At 39.7% G+C, this 22,467-nt stretch overlaps 1 protein-coding gene across 10 annotated transcripts in view; it reads left to right on the top strand.

Annotated features, from left to right (window-relative positions):
• Nucleotides 1-21,163, top strand: part of emsy (EMSY transcriptional repressor, BRCA2 interacting) — an 89,523-nt gene extending 68,360 nt beyond the window's left edge. For 4 of the 10 annotated variants that reach the window (XM_043692462.1, XM_043692460.1, XM_043692456.1 and 1 more), the window contains 5 exons: nucleotides 2-10; nucleotides 4,255-4,421; nucleotides 9,145-9,582; nucleotides 12,141-12,614; nucleotides 20,485-21,163. In XM_043692462.1, the coding sequence (XP_043548397.1) occupies nucleotides 2-10; nucleotides 4,255-4,421; nucleotides 9,145-9,582; nucleotides 12,141-12,614; nucleotides 20,485-20,694 (1,298 nt within the window). In that variant the 3' untranslated portion in view covers nucleotides 20,695-21,163. Of the gene's footprint in view, nucleotide 1; nucleotides 11-4,254; nucleotides 4,422-9,144; nucleotides 9,583-12,140; nucleotides 12,615-19,266; nucleotides 19,295-20,484 lie in introns of all 10 variants that reach the window. The other 6 variants (XM_043692461.1, XM_043692458.1, XM_043692465.1 and 3 more) reach the window with 6 other exon arrangements.
• Nucleotides 21,164-22,467: the final 1,304 nt, after the last annotated feature.

Genomic DNA, 22,467 nt, shown 5'->3' with positions numbered 1-22,467 from the left:
GCAGTCTTTGGTGAGTGAAATCAGACAAGATGTACAATATGTTCTTTTTTGAAAATCCCATCAGATTAAATTAAAATATATATTTCTACACAGTGGGTAGTAAAGTGAATGGGGCATTATTTTTTTTAAAAGACGTGGAACAGACTGAGTGCATTAATGAGGAAGATATATGAATGCCCAAGAAGAATGCTGGGAAACAAACAGGGTAAAGGTAAATGGTAAACTCAGAAACAGAGAGGTGGACGCTGCAATACCGCTGGTAAATATAGGTAGGTGGTGAATGGTAGACATTGATTCAATGAACCTGAATGACAGTGAGAAACAGATAATTACAGGAAGAACAATCAAACTCTTATGTTCATGCATCTCAGTAACTTGTCTGTAAATTCAGAATATGATTTTTGCAGTCAGTGTTTCTAAATCCACCAGGTGGCAGCATTTTGGTAGTTCTAGACATGGCTCTTAAATTGCTGATGTACAAAAATCCAGCTCTCATGTGTCTGTGTGTATGGAGGAGCCACTGGAAAATACTTCCACAGCAAGTGTAGACAACTTAATGAGGCTGGGTCATTATATAATTGCTTTGCATAATCTGTATTGACTGGAATCTTTGGCCTTTATTTCAAAGGGAGTGGAGTATAAAAGTAGTGAGATTTTGCTCGAACTATACAAAGCAGTAGTCAGAACACAGCTGGACTACAGTGAATAGTTTTCTGCTACATATCTCAGGAAAGATACACTGACACTGGAGGCAGTGTAGAGAAGGTTCACTAGGCTGATACCAGTATGGCAGAACTGACTTATAAGGAGAGGTTGGGTCGATTTGGTCTATATTCTTTGGAATATCAAAAAGTGAGGTGTGATCTCAATAAAACATTCAAGATTCTTAAGGGACTTGACAGGGTAGTTTTTACTGCAGAGGACTGTTGATTGTGCTTTGATTATGTGAATCAGTCATTTCAAGGCTGTCATAAATTAATTAATAAAGGGATTGAGAAGTATGGGGAAAATGCAAGAAAGTGGATTCGAGGAATTATTATCAGATCACTCATGAGTAGCAGAACAAACTAGATATGGACTGATTCTGCACCGACATCTTATGGTCTTTGCATGTATATAAAAAGGAAAACTGACACAGTCTGCAAGTGATCTTAAATTGTGTGCCTTGAATTTTCGTTTGTTATCATCGGATGTTTGCAATTTTTGTTGAATAATCCCTTTGGCACTGCCTAACCACCTCACCTAAACAAACTGATAATGTATGTTTGATCTGGACTTTAAACACTTGAAGGATTTATTTCCACTATTTGAGTGATCAGGAACTAAGGCCAACAATTTATTCACTCGCTCACTGATTTTGGCAATTTGCCTTTTGCCTGCTCAAAATGGTCTGCTAAATCAATGTTACCATGTATCAATGGAAAGAAAACCGCTAGACAAGATTCAGCATCTTGAAACTTCTGTTGTAACAAACCAAGTAAAATCAACATAATTCAAACATTAGCAGTTGAAGGATGTTGTAGACCAAATATTAAATTATACTTTAAATAGTCAGTACATCAAAGATATGTCCTTTGTAGTTATAAACTTTTGCATGACTTCCTGCACAATTTAAGCAGAGTATGCAACCCTATAGTCTTCCAACTCAGCGTTTCTTGCTTTTTTAAAATCTTTTTTGCGTTTTGTTCAAACATTTTAAGACCTTTTGAGTTGCATTTGCTTGCAGCTATAGACACTCTAACTACTGTCACTTGGGTGGTGATAGTACTGAAAGCATGGAGTCCCCCAGGAACTCCTTTCTTCAATACCTTTAAACAATATGGTGGGCTCTGATAATACCAGGAAATAACATGGAGGGTCTGGGGGAGTTCAGAGGCTTGAGGAGTGGGGAGTTTGGAGGAGCAGAAAATAGGTTAGAGATTCTGGATATAGGTTTGCTCACTGAGCTGGAAGGTTTGTTTTCATGAGGAATGTGGAGTTTGGGGGAGTGGAGAGAGGCAGGAACTGTGGGGAGGGAGGAGAGAGGTTGCAGTGGTGAGTTTGGGATAGGAGAGAGGCTGGATGAATAGGGAGTCTCTTGGAGGGAGGGGCAAGAGGCTGGTGAAATGGGGAGTCTGGGGGTGGGGAGAAGATGGAAGACTTGAGGGTGACTAATGTGCCATTATTTAAGAAGGGCTGCAAGGAAAAGCTAGGGAACTACAGAGCAGTGAGCCTAACATCAGTGCTGGTTAATTATTGGAGGGGATGCTGAGAGACAGGATCTATATGCATTTGGAAAGAGCGAGTCTGATTAGGGATTGTCAGCATGGCATTGTGCCTGGGAAATGGTCTGTCAAATCTAGTTAAGTTTTTTGTTGAAGATGTGGCCAAGAAGATTGATGAGGGCAATGCAGTGCGGTAGGTGTTGCCCACGTGGACATTAAAATGGTCTTCGACAAGATACCACATGGTAGATTGGTTAATAAGGTTAGATCACGTGGGATCCAGGAAGAACTAGCAAATTGAATACAAAATTGGCTTGATAGTAAGAGACGGTGTTGTTATTTGGACTGGAGACCTATGACCAGCAATGTGCTGTAAGGCTCTGTGCTGGATCCACTGTTGCTCATCATTTATATAAACAATTTATTTGAGAATATAGGAGGAGTGGTTAGTGAGTTTGCAGATGACGCCAAAATTGGTGGGACAGTGAAGAAAGTTATCGAAGAGTACAACAGGAAGGTCTGTGGGCTAAGGAATGGCAGATGGAATTTAGTTCAGATAAATGCTGAGGTATTACATTTGGGTAAGACACACCAGGGCAGGACTTACACAGTTGATGGTAAGTCTCTAGGCAGTGTTATTGAACAGAGACATCCATGGGTGCAGGTACATAGTTCCTGAATGTGGCATCACAGTTAGACAAGATGGTGAAGAAAGCATTTGGCAGGCTTGCCTTCATCAGTCAGAACATTGAGTACAGGAGTTGGGACTTCGTGACATGTCTTTACAAGACATTGCATACAATTCTGGCCACCCTGTTATAGCAGGGATGTTATTAAAGTGGAAAGGGTGCAAAATAGTTTTACAAGGGTGTTAATGAGACTGAAAGGTTTGAGTTTTAGGCAAGGCTGGATAGGCTGAGACTTTTTTCCCTGGAATGTAAGAGACTAAGGGGTGACCTTAAAGAAGTTTATAAAATCATGAGAGGCACAAATAAAGTGAATAGCCAAGGTCTTTTTCTAAGAGTTGGAGAGTCCAAAACTAGAGGTCACAGGTTTAAGGTGAGAAGGGAAAGATTTAAGAGTTCTGAGGGCATCATTTTCACAAAGGGTGGTACGTATATGGAACAAGCAGCCAGAGGAAATGGTAGAGCGAGTACAATTACAACATTTACAAGACATTTGGATAGACATATGGATAGAAAAGATCTACAGGGAAATGGGAAAAATGCTGGGAAATGGGATTAATTTGGTTTAAGAAATCTATTGGCATGGATGACCAAAGGGGCTGTTTCCATCTTGTATACCCCTATGACTCTGTCTTTTCCAAATCTCAGTCCCTTGCTCTTCCTGTGCATTTCTTTGTCCTTTCTAAATCTATAACAGCCAGAGCAACTCAGATTCTGATTTAATCTGAGTCCTGCCTGTTTTTTTTCAGTTCAAAACCAGATAGTGATTTCAAATGCCCAGTGTCACCTTATGCTGTAGTTAACAACCATTTCTGTACTAAATTCCTATAAATTACCACTTGAATTATGAGTCACTAAAAGTGCAAATTCTGAGGTATAGAGGTTTGAGTTGGAAACCTGCAAGATATATTTGTCTGAAAAGCCGACTGAAGAAAGGTAGAAACCAAACAATACTACTCTGAAACCTGCTTTGAAGCCATATCATTGGTACTAACGTTGGAAATCATGCTAGGAATGGCAATTGTATATTGGTCCATTAGCTTTTGGAACTTTTATCATTTTTGCCAACTCAATTTACAAGCGAATGGAAGCTAATGATTTATTTTTAATTAAATAATAAAGTAGAAGCAAACTGAAAGCTCTTCTGACCCCTTATCCATTTTCAAATTTGACCTGTCAGCGATGTCCTGTTGCTAAGGGGGTTGTCTCCTCCGCTCAAAAAGAGAAGGAAAGATGCTGTGAACTGAAAGTGCTAATCTTGTTTTAGTACTAGGACTTTCACTTTCTGACAGCTCTACTTGCACTATATAATTTTATTGTTCAACTCTTGTGTATCTTTCTATTAATGATCCTTTTTAATGTAGGGAAAAGTATCAAACCAGCAGTTTCTGGTTCAAGTGTCTGTTCTGCTGAAGTAGCACTGACATCATTATTACCAAGTGGCCCACAGCAGCAGTCAGCACAGCCTCCTGCAGCGATGAAATCAGTTCCAGTTTCCTCAGCAATTGCAGTCACACACGTTCTTCAGCAGGTAATCACTTGGCTATGCACAATCCTTTTTACAAATAGTACTGCCAATGGGATTGCCTAGAAAGTTATGCTATTATATAGGGAACTTGTTAGCTATAATAGAGATTACTTTTTTATGTGGAGAATAAACGTTTGTAAATAATGAAGTACCATAATGGCACTGGTGTTTGCTATTCTGCTTCTGCCCCCTCTACCAGTACTATTGACACCCCTCCTGGAGCAAGAAGAATTAACTGATGCCTGAACTGCTGAATTGTTGACTCTCCGCTTTCTGCACCTGTCCGAGGCTTCAAGGAGTTGAAGGAAAATGGCTGCCAGATACAAATGTGGGCAGTCCACCTGAAGAATTGAACACTTGGGTCATTGCACAATCTGCTCCAATGATCTGTTTGTAGCTCTAGTGATTGGAACAAAGGTCAAATTGAATGAGATTCTTGGTTGAGGATCCCTGGTTGACTGATATAACTAGGAATATCCACTTTGAGCTGTTCAGGGAGAGGTGGGCACCACAGGGAGTGGAGTGTATTATTTCCCCTTCCAACTCTATTTTGATTTAATCCCCTGCCGTCCCCTCACTATTTAATCACACAGCATTGCCCTCTGAGAAAAGCATTACTTGTCACTGGCCACTTGGGTGTATCCTTTCTTCTTGGTGGTGAAAATTGAATAAAGATTTGTACACCTGTTGTCTTTCATTGTGTCTCACATCTGCGCGCACACAACATGGGTGCTGGGGAAAATTATAAGCTCTGCTGCAGTTAGGCAGTAGTGTTTAAAACAAAAAGGGGAAAAAAACCAGGAATGTCAGGGAGTGCCTTTATTCTAGGGACTGGCTCTGAACTGGCTGGTCAGAACCCATGTACTGTGCACCTGTAAATAAAGGGTGACTTGGTGATAGGGTACCATCCTCTGTGTAGTTATTTTATCCTCTACAGCAATTGGTACATGGGTGTTGTTGGCTTTCAAGATGTGAGGCAGTTAATTGCTAAAAGTTTTCCTATTAGAGAGGGGTAACTAAGCTAGGATTTCCACTTTTAATTGCTGGCCAACATGGTTGTCAGGTGAGAACAAGATTGGGTGTGCCTCCCCTCGTGAAAGACCTGATCACACTGTTCAACCTAAGGCAGGAAAATTGACTGCTTGGGCGAAGCGTCAGAAGATAACTAGTATATCTATGTGCTTGACCAGGAGGATAGGAGAAAATTGATTAGAAAATCCATAACCACAATAAAGTGGTTATCCACTTTAGTAAAGGGACAGTTGAGCCAATTGATTCAAAGCACTCACCCAGACTTCCAGTGCCATTACAAATGATTTGGAAAATATAGTTCAATTTTCTTGCAAAGGATTATCTGTTAAATTAGTTGATTGGTTTGATTTTTCCAGACTTATGGAACTTGCTTAATCAAGGCTACACAGAATTCAGACAGAATTTCCCAGGGTTTTTCCTGAAATTGATCACAGGATTTTTCCCTTGTCTTGGTTAATTTACAGAGGGTGTTGAATGAGACCGTATAAGGAATTGAATGCACATTGAGAGGTTGCTTGACTCTACTTGCCATTTATATATGCTTGTTTGCACAGGTTAGAGTGCACAGGCATTGGTCTACATTTTGAGAGATGTTGTTTGCAATGCAGGACTGTGAATGTACATGAAAAGGTAGTCCATATCCACATTTGCTCACAGCGTAACTGATTTGAGCTAATGGTTTGCTTGATTTGTATGGTGTGAATCTTCTCTCAAACATCAATAAAACTTTGAGGCAGCCATTGTACACGCAGTATAATTTAATAAACAGCAACCAAACAGTAACTAGTTAGCCTGTTTAAAAGAGCTGCTATTTTGAAATTATTAAGAAACCACTTTGAAAATCTCAAGTAATTATCTTTGTGGGTACTCCATTCAACGCTGTCACATCAAAAATGCTTATTTTGCTTTATTTCCTTCCCCCAGTTTTCCCTTCCTTTAGTTTTATTGCTGTAAACTTGCTCCATATGTTGGGTGATACTGCAAGTAGCACATTGTGTGAAGATCATTTTCATTGAACTTTGCATCTCCAGTGGGACAGAGCCTGTGATCTGAAATTTTGTTAGTGAAAATCACAGGCATTATCCCTCTCCTTTACCCCATTCCACCTGCTCACAATGTGCTCAGATCACCCTGATTGGTCACCACTTCTACCATGGCAAGTTATAAAATTCAATTTATGGACTGTGCCAGGTCAAAGAACCATGAATATTGCTGGAGGTCTATTGGTTCACTGATGCCCTTCTGCGAAGGGAACCTGTCATGTTATGCAGAAAAGGTTTACAAGAATGGGCCCATGTAAGAGGAACTTTAGTTACAAAATTAGATTGGAGAAATTAGGACTTTTTTTTTTAATTTGGGGAGAGGGAAATGGCTGAACAAAGATTTGCTTGAGGTGCTCAAAATCAAGAGGCCTGACAGAATCAATAGGGAGAAACTGTTCCCAGTTTCTGGGAACTGAATCAGAAACTTGAGGGTGCAAGTTTAAATAAAAGTGATATAAAAAAAAACATTTTTGTTCAGTGAGAAATTAAGTCTGGAAGTCGTGAAGTCTGCCGAAGCATTAGTAGATAATTAGATGATTATCTGGAAAGGAAGAATATGTAGGGTTAATAGGGAGAAGGCAGACAAATAGCACTAAAAGGATTCTTAATTTGAGATTTTTTGCAGCATGACAGGCTGAGTGGCATCATTGGTGCTGTAACTAGTATAAGGCAATTTAAAATTGCCATTTCATTAATGCTTATTAGCCATGTACTTGGCAGTAATATAAAGGTTAAATTTAAACTAAACATTTGAGACAATTGATTTAAGTAATTCATATTTCGTAAGGATTAAAATTGATGTCTGTTTCACTTAAAAGTCTGAAACTAATCATAACTTTATTTTTAGAAGATGACTTGGTGCTTTTTTATATCCCAGAAATACCAGTGCTTCACATGCAAATAGAACTCTTTGAAATGTTGTAACTTGTCGTGTGTGAAATGCCAAGTTCATTTTGCAAAGGATCTGACAAATGACCATAATGTGTTGAGTGAGGAAGATGTACTTTCAAAAAATTAGTCAAGCTTGAAGGTTATGCTGAAACAGTATAAAATGTTGGTTAGGCCACAGCTAGAATATAATTTGCAGTCTTGGAATCCACATTATAGGAGGGATGTGACAGCACTGGAGAGGGTGCAAAGACAATTTACCAAGATGTTGCTTGGGCTGGAGATTATCAGTTATGAAGAGAGATCGGACAGACTGGGATTGTTTTCCTTCAAACAGAGGAGATTAAAGGTGGGATATATAAAATTGAGGGGCATAGATAGGGTATATAAGCAGAGACTTTTCCTCTTGATAGAGGGATCAGTGACCAGTGGCATAGTTTTATGGATTAGAGATGCTGGAAAAGCACAGCAGTTCAGGCAGCATCCGAGGAGCACCTCGGATGCTGCCTGAACTGCTGTGCTTTTCCATAACCTCTAATCCAGAATCTGGTTTCCAGCATCTGCAGTCATTGTTTTTACCTTTTGCATAGTTTTAAGGTAAGGGGCAGGAAGTTTAGAGGAGATGTGGGGAAAACCTTTGTCACCTATAGATTGGTGTGAATCTGGGCCCCTCTGCCTGTAAAGGTGGTAGAGGTAAAAACCTTCATAATATTGAAGAAGTATTTAGATGTGACTTGTGATTCGAAGATATGTGAAGCTGTGGGCCAAGTGCTGAAAAATTGGATTAGAATAGTTAGGTCTGAAAATGTGTTGCTGGAAAAGCGCAGCAGGTCAGGCAGCATCCAGGGAACAGGAGAATCGACGTTTCGGGCATAAGCCCTTCTTCAGGAATGAGGAAAGTTTGTCCAGCAGGCTAAGATAAAAGGTAGGGAGGAGGGACTTGGGGGAGGGGTGTCGGAAATGTGATAGGTGGAAAGAGGTCAAGGTGAGGGTGATAGGTCAGACTGGGGTGGGGGCGGAGAGGTCGGGAAGAAGATTGCAGGTTAGGAAGGCGGTGCTGAATTCGATGGATTAGACTGAGACAAGGTGGGGGGAGGGGAAATGAGGAAACTGGTGAAATCCGAGTTCATCCCTTGTGGTTGGAGGGTTCCTAGGCGGAAGATGAGGCGCTGTTCCCCCAACCGTCGTTTTGTTGTGGTCTGGCGATGGAGGAGTCCAAAGACCTGCATATCCTTATTCTCCTGTTCCCTGGATGCTGCCTGACCTGCTGCGCTTTTCCAGCAACACATTTTCAGCTCTGATCTCCAGCATCTGCAGACCTCACTTTCTCCTCCTTAGAATAGTTAGGTGGCTGTTTTGACCGACACAGACACGATGGGCCGAAGAGTCTTCTTTGTGCTGTAGATCTCTGTGACACTATGCTTCAAATACTGTTATAGGATCTCTAGGATCAACCCAACCCTTTGGAGCAGTCATGGCTTTATTTAAATGTCTTGCTTGAAGGATGGCACACCTTCAACTTGTAGCTGTCCTCAGTACTCCAATGCTATGGGTTCGTCTAGATCATGTACTTACTTCCTGGAGTGGGGCTTGAACCTATACTGAGTTCAGAGATTTCAATATGGTTGGAATTTTTGTTATCACACCAAACATTTTATGCATGGTACCTTCTTTACAATGCAATCTGGTTTGCCTCAGAAAATTGTTACGTTTAAGTATGTCTTACATTAATTTTCTGCTTGATTCCTAACATCTGCATCTAGATCCCGATAAAGGTACAAGCAGCCACTGGTCAGGGTGTAGTAGCCAAGCAAGATGATTCTGAAGCTGAAGAAAGTGAAGTAGAGGAAGGGGACACATTGGATCCACAAACAGGCCTCTTCTACAGATCCAGCACCTCGATACCATCATCCTCATCCTCATCCCAGCATCAACAAAAACAATTACAACAATCTCACGAGGTGACACAGACTAAATCTCCAACACTGCAGCAAGTTGCTGCAGCAACAACCCAGACACAACCAACCATGCTGCAGGTGATCGCAGTAAAAGCACAACAGCCGCAATTTCCAAAACTACTGCACCAAGCACAACAGACGCCGCAGTTACCACCGCCAACACATCTGCAGCATCACCCAGATAAGACCCAGCTAATCATAAAACAGCAGCCTGCCTCATCAGAACAACCACTTCCTGGCCAGGTAACAATATTGCATAATAGCTGGGAACATATAATACCTGTCAGCAGTTTCAACAGGTTTTTTTCTGATTACCATATACTAAAGGTAGGTTAGCAAGAGTAATAGTCAATATGCTGCAGTCAATTGATCATTAAGATTCAAATTAAAGAATAGTGATGTGTTCACTGGAATTCTTGAAGTGATCTGAATTTGATTGCCATAAATGCTTGTAATATATATTTGTCTCTTTTCTCACCCAACTGTTTATGCCCCTTCTTTCCTCTTGTGGGTAATGATCAGTGGCTGGAAACTTTACTGATCTCCCAATTCCCACTCCAAATCAGGAGTCTGAGGCCAAGTGTAGCAAACCTACTGAAATTACTAACTTGCTAGCAACAGAATTGGACTTGTATAAGTTCAGTTACAGATTATAGTTCTTCAGTTTATACATTTAAAATGCTTCATTAGTTCTTCAAGTAACTTGATTACATGTTTTTATGTAAAGAATTTTTTGGTAAGAAAGTTTTAGCAGATGGAATGAGTAGGGCTGCGCTGCCCTACTCATTAGAAATTAGAATGAGTTGAGGAGGTTAGAGTATTGATTGCCAGAAGTCATCACAAGTAACTTGCCGTCTGTACTGTCTACTAATCCCATAACATCAATATGTTGATCCCTTCTCAAAACTATTCGTATGACAGTGAGTTTACTCTATCACTTAGTTGGCCAGAGATGAAACTTACCTTTTTATTCTATACTCCTTGATTTTATCTCCATGTTCCATAGTACCTCTCTTTCCTAGTGACTGTCTTTTGTGAAATTGTATTTGCAACCATTTGTTTTGAAGAAGATTTTTCCTGGATTTGCCATTTGCTATCTTAGTTTTAATTTTAAATTTTGTCACTCTGTTTCCTCTCAGAAAATCTGTGGCTGATGAATGCACCTGGTCTTTCCATGTTGCATTAATTAGCTTAGCATTCTATCCCTCATTCTAGTTTAAAACTCACTAGAATGCTTATTAATTTCAGTTGCAGCATTAGAATTGCAGAACCCGCTTGGGTAAGGTTGTGATGTCAACAGTAGATGAGGTGAGCCTGCTCACTTGGAATTGTATTATCCTTCAATGTGCAATAACTTGGAGACAAAACTAATACCATCATCTTTAAATAAATTAAGAGCTCCGATGTCATATGCAAAATATAGATTGAATGGAGTGTTTGCATCTAGAGATCCTCAGTAGGTAAATGTCGTTGCTATATTTAAGGAGAAGCTGGATGAGAAGGGAAGGAGTAGAAGCATAAGCTGGTCAGATTAGTTGGAAAGTGGTGTGGGAAGGCTCATATGGAACAGAAAAGAACTAACATAGACTCATTCAGCTGCCCCTTGATTTTGCCCCTTCACCTGCAAGTTGTTGCAGTTTATGGATTCTAGTCTGCTTTAAACTTCTGCCTTGACAGATGTTTCAGAAAGATGTCTCACGTTATACCAGTGTGAATATTTCCCTTTTCTTGGGCCAACCATTCTGTGGCTTTGGCAATTGGGATTGTCAGCACAGTGTCAACACAGGAGAAGCTTGGTGCAGTGAGTGACGCTCACCAAGAGAATTAAAACAACTAATTTTGCAGTGAACAGGCAGGCAGACTTTGATCTTGTCAGTTTGAAGCAATTTTATGTTTTTCTAGAATTTTTGCATCATGGAATCAACCTGTATTTTAGCCACCATAGTTGACTGAATAGGTCAAATTTATGAATTATTTTTAATACTTCCAGAAGGTTAAGTATCAAGTAATGTTTCTATTTTAGCCAGCCCAGGGGGTTGAAAGTATTATAATTTTACAGTTTTACTTGAGAAGCACTGTAATGTTTTTTTCTCTCACTTCTTCTGTAGCTTTCTTTTCCCGCACTCTATGCTGAACTACAGTTTCATGAATTCTGACTACCCTGTTGTGTCTTGCAAAGTGACCAGTCTTCATGTGTCAGCTTAGATAGAATGTTGAAAAGCTGCTTGAATGTGGATAGCACCACAGTCAAGCTTAATCCTGTATTCACTGACTACATGTGCACATGATGTTTTCAGGAGCAGTTATTGATATAGCAGTAAGGAATGAAGGGCATTTCTAAAACTCTCTGTAGTACCCACAGTACTGGGGCAAACCTCAGACTGTCTACTGCTAATCTGTTCAAAGATCCATTAGGTCAGTATATAAAGGAAACAAAGCTAGAAATTTCCTGTTCCGTATGATTCAGTTTGATGCTGGACAGTGGATTTAGAAATGATCTATGAGTGGAAGACTGAGGTTTTTGGGATGGAGGGCACAATCCCTACATCAGCCTACTGTGACATTCCAAATATTCTCTGATTTAGAGATGCAGAGCAATCGCTAAATTTCAAATGCTGGAAACTGAAATAAAACCAGAAGATTCTGGAATTCAGCAACCTCCAGAGAAAAGATGAAATTTCTTTTTTAGTTGTAAACTCTCATCAGATTCAGAATAACGTTTAAATCCATCCCAAAATGTTCTACTCTGTTCTCCCATTGTCGTTTAATGGTTACTGTAGGGCTTCTGTTAACATTTGCAGGCACAGCCGCCCATCAAAACGCAAGGAACAACAGTCACCAAAATAACCTTTGGAAATTACCAAGCCACTACCATCACGAAAATGGCCAGTGGCAGCTCAAAGAGTTCAGTCATGGCGGCAAACTATTATACGGTACAATCTTCCAAAAAGTCAATGGAAACAGACTTTTTAAAGATTTCCATCATGGAGGCCCAGATCGGAATGAATGAGGAAGCCTCCAGTGTAGACGCTAGCAAAGAGAGGAAGCCCACAGCACAGAAAGTAAGCTCACCACAGTCAGACCCTTCAAATCAGTTCCAGAAACCTGCTGTGGCCCCTGTGCTAAAAGAACAACAAACCAAACAGCCCCCAGAGAAGATGCTTCCACCTAGGGAAGCCGAGGGATCTGGAAAGGCTGTTCAAAGCCACTTTCTTCAAATTCAGAATTTAACACAAGAGAAGTCCAGTGAAATATCTGCAGATATTCTTATTCAGGTAAGCAGGCATATCTATTTAAAATCTTAATGCAGCCTGGCAATATGTGCAACACACAGGCACTTTGTCCTGGAATGTGTCAACTGCACCAAAAAAAATCCAAGACAAATCAAACCATCGTTTTGCTAAAACAATGCCAGAGAGAAATTTCAATCCAGATGCAGTTGTAAATGCTTGTACTTTTTCCCCAGTTGAACATTGAGCTTAGGTTACAATGGTAAACAATTTTGCTTTTCTGTAATCTGCGTCCGACAAAATAATCATGATTTTTTAAAAAAGGTTGTAATGCATTTTGATGTGTGGCCTCACTGGTGTCACAGATGAGTTTATTCATCTGACTGTCCTTAGACGCGGGGGAGGGGGGGGGGCGGTGCTGCCAGTGTTTGCTAATCCTTGTTGTCTCATCTTAATTTTACATTTAACTGTTAACACAATCCATTATGCACCTACATCTATCTATTTTCCCAAGTCTGGACAAGAAAATAAATTTCTGCCAATTAAAATTAAACGTTTGTGAACGATGCTCCTACTTTTAAAATGGACATCAGATGGCCAGAATACAGCAGGATAACAAAAAGCCCCAAATTATATTTTTTAATGGATAGGGAGAGCATTGCAATAGCACCTTGCACCTCAAACTTTGCCTCCAACCAAGATTAATCAAACCACTTAGTGAGCCAGGTTTGATGGTTGTTTGATGAGAAGTTAACTGCCCATAAAATGGAAAAGGAAATCTGCTTGCCCCTTCCTGATGGCTAAACAGCAACTCCCACAGGATATGCACGTGAAAGAGTGGCAACTGGGGACAAGATTAAGCTTGGTTCTGATGCATTGATTGGTTGAATCACAGAATCGTCGCAGTGCAGAAGAGGCCAATTTGCCAATCGTGTCTGCACCATCTCTTCATGTGAGCAATTTATTTAGTGCCATGCTCCGATCTACTCCCTGTAACCTTAAACATTCTTCCTTTTTAGTTAGGTCGAAAATGAAGAAAACACTCAGGCATTACATTCCAGACTTTAATTGCTTGCTGCATGAAAATGTCACTTTGCTTCTTTTGCCAATGATTATCATATCTATGCTTCTTTTCCTCAATCTTTTTACATGTGGGAGCAGATTCTCCGTTTTTATCAAACAAAAAACCAAAGGACTCTGGATGTTGGAAATCAGAAACAAAATCACAGATTCCAGGTCTGGCAGCATCTGTGGAGACAAAGCAGAGTTAATGTTTCAGGTCCAGTGATACTTCTTTAGAATTAACAGGACCCAAAATGCTGCCAGACCTGCTGAGTTTTTCCAGCAATGTGTGATTTTGTTTCTCCGTGTCTACTCTGTCCTACTCTTCATGATTTTGAGTGACTCTGTCAAATCTTCTCTCAGCCTTCTTTTCTCCAGGGGTAACAGTGACAACTGCACCAATCAATCTTGTTAACTTTGGCTTCAGAACTGAGGAATCTTGTGAATAGACTACTGATATTCAGTGATATATGATTTAAGTCCAGGAATAAAGAAGTATTTATACTAGAGGGAATTTCTAACTAATGTTATTTCTTGTTTTATCATCTATGTGAGTTCATTACATGCTAATCAAGGTGAACATTCCGTTGTACTGTTGGAAGGTGAAGCGTTGGTGTTTGGTTAATTAATTCAAAGAACTTTTACAATAGTTAATTGTCTTTGCTAGGAAAACTATTTTCAAAAATTGACTGGAAGACACTATGTTTTTCCTACAATGTCTGGTGTTACTAAATTGTCAGGTATTACTTTAACTACGAACTGTGATGCAGAGGTAAAAACCATCATTGGAGCGTACTTGTAATGTTAATTTAGAAATGAAATAATCTGTGAAACCAAACTAATTGATGAGAGAAGGTAGAACTCGTCAGCCCTACAAGATGTTTGTTGAACTAATCACCCAAAAGTGCAGTTTGTAACATTGATTCATTTATTGTCACCTGGACCTAAATGCAGTGAAGATTAGATTAGATTAGGTTACATTACATTACAGTGTGGAAACAGGCCCTTCGGCCCAACAAGTCCACACCGACCCGCCGAAGCAAAACCCATCGATACCCCTACATTTACCCCTTACCTAGCACTACGGGCAATTTAGTATGGCCAATTCACCTGACCCTGCACATCTTTGGACTGTGGGAGGAAACCGGAGCACCCGGAGGAAACCCACGCAGACACGGGGAGAACGTGCAAACTCCACACAGTCAGTCGCCTGAGTCGGGAATTGAACCCGGGTCTCAGGCGCTGTGAGGCAGCAGTGCTAACCACTGTGCCACCGTGCCGCCCACTAATTTGTTTACGAACAACACAGGCAGATCATAGTAAACAAGGAACATACAGATCATAGGGTGGAAAGAAACTTGGACAGAGGCACACAAGGCATGTGCTAGGCAAGATGAACATTGACAAGTTCACCTTATTTGAAGTTTTAAGACAAAAATTGTAGAATGATTATAAGAAATATTAAAGTGAGATATGCTCTCGGGTGCTCACAACAAGTCGCATGGTGTTGGCGCCATCTTGGAGTATGGTATTGAAATAAAGACTTATTGTATAAATAAATCAGACTGACCGAAAATAGAAAATATTGAAAATGCCCATGAGGTCAAACAGCATCTGGAGTGAGAGAAACAGTTAACATTTCAGATCAATGATTTTTCATCAGCAGTTGCTTTGACTGGTATTTTCTAAGAATCTGAAATTGGAGGATGCTTCCCTCTCCTTTTTTAATGCAGTGTGAAACCCAGGTGTAGTCTTATGTAACCAGTTCTTTATATACATTCCTTTCTATTATTCTATTTTCTAAACTTTTGATTTCTAGCATTATAATCCTTGTTCTTCATTGAATGGCTTCATTTCAAGTACTGCAATGCATTTTGATATAGTTTGTTTTTTTAAATCATTTTGCTTAGTAATTAGAGGCTATCGCTGATGTTAGTTGTAGCTTTCCAAAGATCAGAACAGATGGTTTAATTGTGAGGAATGATGATTTTTATATACATTATATTAATTATAGACGGCTGCGTTTTTTTTAATATACGGTATCACAGATTTGATTCCAGTTAATACCTGAGCATTGTGTACTTGAAAAATTCAACAGAATGATTCCAAAAACCAAACCAAAAAAAGCTACAAGAAGCCGTTTGAACATTTGGAACCTTTTTTAGAGCAATGAGCATTAATGGTTTTGAAAGTCATGAAATCTGGAAGGGTAGGTGATGAAAGCTATTCACTGGTTGATCAATAATTTACAAGTAAGCATGCATCAGCACTGACTCAGAAGTAGCATACTTGTCCCTTGAATCAGAAGACTGTGGAGATTTAAACCCGACTCCAGATGCTTTGGCACACAGTTTCACGTTGCTGTGACGTTGAGGGAGTGTTTCATTGTATCTTTCAGTTAAAACATTGAACCAGAGCCTTATCTGCCCTCTCAGGTGAATGCATAAACATCCCACAACAACTATTTGAAGGAGAACAGAGAAGTACTTTCTGACTAATACTCATTCCTTAATCAATAAAGGAGATTATCTCATTATGTATTTGATTACATTTCCTGTAACGCTGCTGTATTGTCCAGATTGACTGCTCATTTCCCCACTTTTCAGTTGCAACTAACCTTAAAGCAACTGTAAAATGCATTGGTTTGCCTTGAGGTCATGAAAGATGTTACATAAGAAATACAAGCAGGAGTGATCTCATCAGTCTGTTCCACAATTCAATAACATAATCGCTAATCTACTTCAACTTCATTTTCCTGAACTAACGTGTATCCTGTTAATAATTTTGATATTTAAAAATCTGGGGCGGCACTGTGGCTCAGTGGTTAGCACTGCTGCCTCACAGCACCAGGGTCACAGGTTCATTTCCAACCTCGGACGACTGTCTGTGTGGAGTTTGCACATTCTCCCCGTGTCTGCGTGGGTTTGCTCTGGTTTCCTCCCACAGTCCAAAGATGTGCAGGTTAGGTGGATTGGCCATGCTAAATTGCCCATAGTGTTAGGTACATTTGTCAGAGGGAAATGGGTCTGGGTGGGTTACTCTTCGGAGGGTCTATGTGGACTTGTTGGGCCGAAGGGCCTATTTCCACACTGTAAGAGATCTAATCTGTCAGTCTCTGTCTTGATCATACCCAGTGAATATGCCTCCACAGCCCTTTTGGACCAAGGAATTGCAAATATTCACAACTCTGGGTGAAGAAACTTATCCTTCACCTTGGTCTGAAATAGAATGCTATGTAACCTGGTTCTTTACCTTCAAATTAGGAAGAATATCCTTCTTGCATCTACGCTGTCAAATCTCTAAGAATTGTGAATATTTTGAGATCCCATTCAGACATCTCTTGGTCTTCTGAATAAGAGAAGATAATGGCCCAGTTAAATCTTTCTTGACCGGGCAATCTGTTTATTCCAGGAGTTAGTTTGGTGAACCTTCATTGAACTTCCTCAATGACCAGTATTTCTTTCCTTGGGTAAAGCAACCAATACTATATGTGGTCTCACCAAGGCTCTTAATTGACATAAGACAGCTTTACTCTGATACTCAAATTGTCTAGTCATAAACACAGCATAATATTTGCTGTCTTAACTGCTTATTGGACTTGCATATTTACTTAAAGTGATTTATGTACAAGGACACACAAGCCCTTTACCAGCTTCTCACTGTTAATACCCCCTAGTCACAATCTGCCAACCAGATAATTGCTTACTTATTCTTATCTTTGTTTTCTATTCATTAATCTGAATCCAAGCTATTACATTCCTCTCAATCCCATTTGCTGTAATTTGTTTTCTTTTTTACTAACCTTTTGTGTGGAGCTTGATCAAAAGCTTGCTGAAAGTCTAACCATACAAAAATGTAACCTTATTCCCTTCACTTCTGATGGTTACATCCTAAAGAAACTCAAACAGGTTTATTAAACATAATTTCCCTCTCATAGCTCCATATTGGCTCTTCCAAATCTTACTGTTATTTTCTAAGTGTCCTGTTATCACATTCTTTATTTTAGATTTCAGCATTTCTCAAATGATCAAAAAGATGCTAGGCGAGCAGACCTGCAGTTACCCCTTTTCTCTCCATCCTTTTCTAAAGTTTTTTTAAAAATCATTCATTTTTGTGGGATGTGAGCATTTTTGGCTGGCCAGCATTTATTGCCTGTCCCTAGTTGCTCTTGAGAAGATGGTAATGTGCTGTCGCCTTGTACCGCTGCAAGCCACTTGCTGAAGGTTAACCCACAATGCCATTAGGGAGAGAATTCCAGGATTTGACTCCGTGACAGTGAAGGAACAGTGATATATTTCCAAGTCAGGATGTTGAGTGATTTGGAGGGGAACTTGAATGTGATGGTGTTCCCATGTTTCTGCTGCCAGTGTTCTTCTGGATGGAAGTGGTCATGGGTTTGGAAGATGCTGACTGAGGATCTTTGGTGAATTTCTGTCTTGCATCTTGTAGATAGTACACACTGCTGCCACTGAGCATTGGTGGTGGAGGGAGTGGATATTTGAGAATGTGGTCGCAGTCAAGCAGCCTGCTTTGTCCTGGATAGTGTCAAGCTTCTTGAGTGTTGTTGGGCCTGCACTTATCCAAGTAAGTGGGGAGTATTCCATCACACTCCTGACTTGTACTTTGTAGATGGTGGACAGGCTTTGAGGAGTCAGGAGGTGAGTTACTTGCTGTGGTGTTCCTTGCCTCTGACCTGCTGTTGTAGCCACTGCACTAATGACGTGAGTCCAGTTGAGTTTCTGATCAATGATAGCTCCCAGATTGTTGATAATAACACCATTGATTGCCAAGGGTTGGTGGTTAGATTGTCTCTTACTGGTGATGGTCATAGCCTGGCATTTGTGTGGCGTGAATGTTACTTGTCAGCCCAAGCCTGGATATTGTCCAGATCTTGTTGCATTTGGATATGACTCCTCAGACACTGAAGCAGTCCGTGAATGGTGCTGAACGTTTGTGCAATCATTGACTAACATTCCCACTTATAGCCTTATAATGGAGGGAAAGTCATTGATGCAGCAGCTGAAGATGGTTGGGCCTAGGACACTGTCCTGAGGAACTCCTGCAGAGTTGTACTGAAGCTGAGATAACTGACCTCTTCCTGTGTGTTAGGTATGACTAACCACCAGACAGTTTGCCCCTGATGTCCACTGATTCCAGTTTTGCTAGGGCTCCTTGATGCCACACTTGGTCGAATGCCATCTTTATGTCAAGGGCTGTCACTCTCACTTTGCCTCTGCAATTCAATTCTTTTGTCCATGTTTGAACCAAGGTTGTAATGAGGTCAGGAGGTGAGTGGCCCTGGCAGAACTGAAACTGGGTGCCACTGAGCAGGTTATTGTTGAGCAGGTGCTGCTTGATGGCACTATTGATGACACCTCCAATCACTTTACTGATGATTGAGAGTAGCCTGATGGGATAGTAATTGGCCAGGTTGACTTTGTCCTGCTTTTTACGTACAGGATATCCATCATCCAATCAGCAGGAACCATTCCAGAATCTGTAGAATTTTGAAAGGTGACAACTAATGCATCTTTTGTCTCTCAATCTGCTTGAATTTCTCTGGTACTTTGTTTTTAAAATGGTAGTATCTTGAAGTCCCTTGTTTCCATTAATCCCAGATTCTCCATTATTTCAGGGAAGTTTTTTGAATTCTCATCCATGATGTGAGTATTTATTTACTTTATTACTTCATGAGATTTGGGCATCACAAGCAAGGCAGACATTTGTTGTCTATCTGTCATTGAACCAAGTAACTTACTAACGCATTTTTAGATAGCAGTCAAAAGTCAGCAATGTTACTGTGGACCTTGAGTCATGTAGGCCCGATTAGGTAAGGATTGCAGATTTGTTTCCCTAATTAGTGAACCAGATAGTTTTTAACAACAGTTGGCTATAGTTTCACAGTCATCGTCACTAGGACTAACTTTAAATTCTAAAGTCAATCATTTGAATTTAGATTCCGCATCTGCCATAATAGAATTTGAAATCATGTTTCTCGAGCATTGGCCTGAACTTCTGGATCACTAACCCACTGACTATACCTCAATGCCATCAACTCCCAGAGGTTCTCTGCTATTTGCTTAGTCCCTATTATAAATTCATCTGACACTGCCTGTAATGAACCCATTTTTTGCTTTTCTAATCACTTCCTTTTTATATATCTTTTAAAGTCTCTTTTTATGTCTGTTGCTAATGTACTTTCATATCCTGTTTTCCCATTTTTATTCTTTTGCAAAATTCTGAATGGCTCCCAATCATCAAGCCTGGCATTGTTTGATCACACTAGATAACCCTTTCTTTGATCAAACTCAATTCCCAATTTTTTTTTAAATTTGCCAGGGTTGGAACATTTTCTTTGCAGGGTTTTTGTACCTTAGAAGAATGGGTTTTGTTTTAGACTATGTATTAATTCTTTCAAATGTTAGTCATTGCTTGTCAGCTATTATAACGTACATTGTAGCTTTCACAAACATGATCGCTGATATGCCCCTCATATCTTCACAGTTTCCCTTAGATTTTAGGTGCTAGTTTCTGATAGAACTACATCATTTTCAGAATTAATGTAAAAAGTCTGTCATAACGTGAGCATGATATAAATGCAAATTATTTCCTTATAGATTTATGGTTAACTTTAGAAGAATGAAGAAGCAAGTTCTAAAATATTTTTTCTATTTTCTGCACAGGCTCATTAGAGCATTTGGCTGTTTTGTGTAATGTTATTTGTGAAAGTTCAATAGGTTAACTTGCATAATTCAATTTGGAATGACAGCACCTACGTAGCCAGAATGGGTGAATTGGCCACCTTCCGGGTTGCAATATCTGTGATTCTGTGACTACTTTCTTTCTTTCCTAGTCTATACCTCAGTATTCCATACCCAGTCAGTCCAGCTCAAATGTAGTGGTCGAACCCAGTGGTCTCTTGGACATCACAAACTTTACCAGCCAGCGAATCGCAGATGAGGAGTCTGTACAGTATTCAGCCATGGAACATGATGTGGACAGTAGCAACGAAGAGGGTACAGAGCCTAATTCAACAGGAAGCACCACAGGACAGTCACATTGAAAGAATAAAGGACAAAAGTAAAACGTATCCCAAGGCATTCTTCAGAATCTGGAGAGATTTATCCACAAGGAGTCTGAACATGTGTTTTTTAAAAATATTGTACATAGAGACTTTTTTAAAGGACGAAAATGTAAAGTGTTCTGTATACATTTAGACTTTTAAAAGTGAATCTTGTGTAAGAAGTTCTTTTTTTTTGTAAAAAAAACTTCTCTATGATTTAGAGAAGGTCCCAATATTTCCACCTTTACGAATGTGTGAAAATTGGCCAAGTCACAAAGAATCTTCTGCTCAGCATTCCCAGAAGGAACACTAGGAATCTGGGCATATTATTGTGAGCCTTCCAGCTGCTTTGAGAAATCACGCACTGTTGTGATAGCTGCAGCTGTGAATTTGAGGTGCGATTTTCCTTGGGGTAAGGGGGCATGTTTGGAAATGTGTACCATTATTAATAAAGAAAAACATTTCTGCAGTTCACCCCATTGAAGTGAGTTATCTGAAAATCTCAGACTTCTAGATCTACCTATTGATCGAGTTTTGCATGATCTAATTTTGTCAGGAGGATGTTAACTTTCAAGATTATTTTCCCAATTGTCCAGCAGTATTAATTTTATAATTTGTTACGAAAATCCTATGAGGTTATTGATTATCCAGCATGAAAATGTTGAAGTTTATGGGTAACTACTTTGCATGAAATAGTTAACATTCCTACTTAAACAGAAATAATTCTAGAGGGAAGACCTGTATGTTGAAATGTCATCATGTCTCCACTAGAATTTTGGGTAAGAAATTAAAGAAAAACTTGTAGGATAAAAATGCAGATCCGGTGACATCTGAAAGTAAAGAGGCAGGTTAACATTTCTGGTGGAAGCATTTCATAACCCATAACAGGGTTCTGATTATTGAAACAATTCTACTTTCCCTGTGAACACCGCAGATTGCTGTAATGCTTGTAAATCACAGTAACGAATTGCTGGTTACAGAGGTACTGGACACAAAATCGACATTCTCTAATAGAAAGCAAATGCTAATCTGCCACAGTTTATACTGATGTGCTTTTAATAGTACCTGTAATGCAGGTAGTATACAATATTTATTAGTTTTGTTTCAGGTGATCTTCTGCCCAATCATTCTTGGCACTCCAGAAGTGCATAAAGTGGGTGTAATTGCATGGTTATCACATTACATGGAAACAGTTTGAGAAAAAAAAAATCTGTGACATGAGAATTATGCCTTTCCTCAACTAAACAAATTAGCATAAGTGTGCACGTGTGTGTACACATGTATCAATGCATGTGTGTTCCCTGGTGTATTTATTTTAATTTAAAAGGTCTAGTCACCTAAATTTCTTTGTTTTTAGATGCATTTTAAGTTTGGCATATGTCAGGCTTGCTGTGACATCAGGGACATTTTCCAGAATTACTTCTCATAGACATAATACGTGGGTTAAAATTCCTTAGTTTGTAATTATTCCGTGGAGGGGAAATTCCAGCATCTGGGAGGAGAGTAGAAACTTTGAACGGGTTTGGTTATCATTAGGAACAGCAGACAAGGGCGGCTACTAGATCAGAGAAGTGTTTTGCTGATCGTCTCTCTTTCAGCAAAAACCACAATTAAGAAATGTAGTTTTCATGTAAAGAATACCATGTCTGGTGAAAGAGGCTGGAGGAGAGGGTAAAGGTGTACTGATTCCACTCTCGTCCTGCTATTCTACTGCTGATAAAAAAGTTAAGTTTAACCAGGGTGATGACAGCTGATTTGTTTGGGTTTTATTTT

Source organism: Chiloscyllium plagiosum, chromosome 6, assembly GCF_004010195.1.
Source record: "Chiloscyllium plagiosum isolate BGI_BamShark_2017 chromosome 6, ASM401019v2, whole genome shotgun sequence".
In the NCBI taxonomy this organism is placed as follows: domain Eukaryota; kingdom Metazoa; phylum Chordata; class Chondrichthyes; order Orectolobiformes; family Hemiscylliidae; genus Chiloscyllium; species Chiloscyllium plagiosum.
The sequence above is the reverse complement of the archived record's forward strand: the minus strand, read 5'-3'. Positions and strand labels throughout refer to the sequence as shown.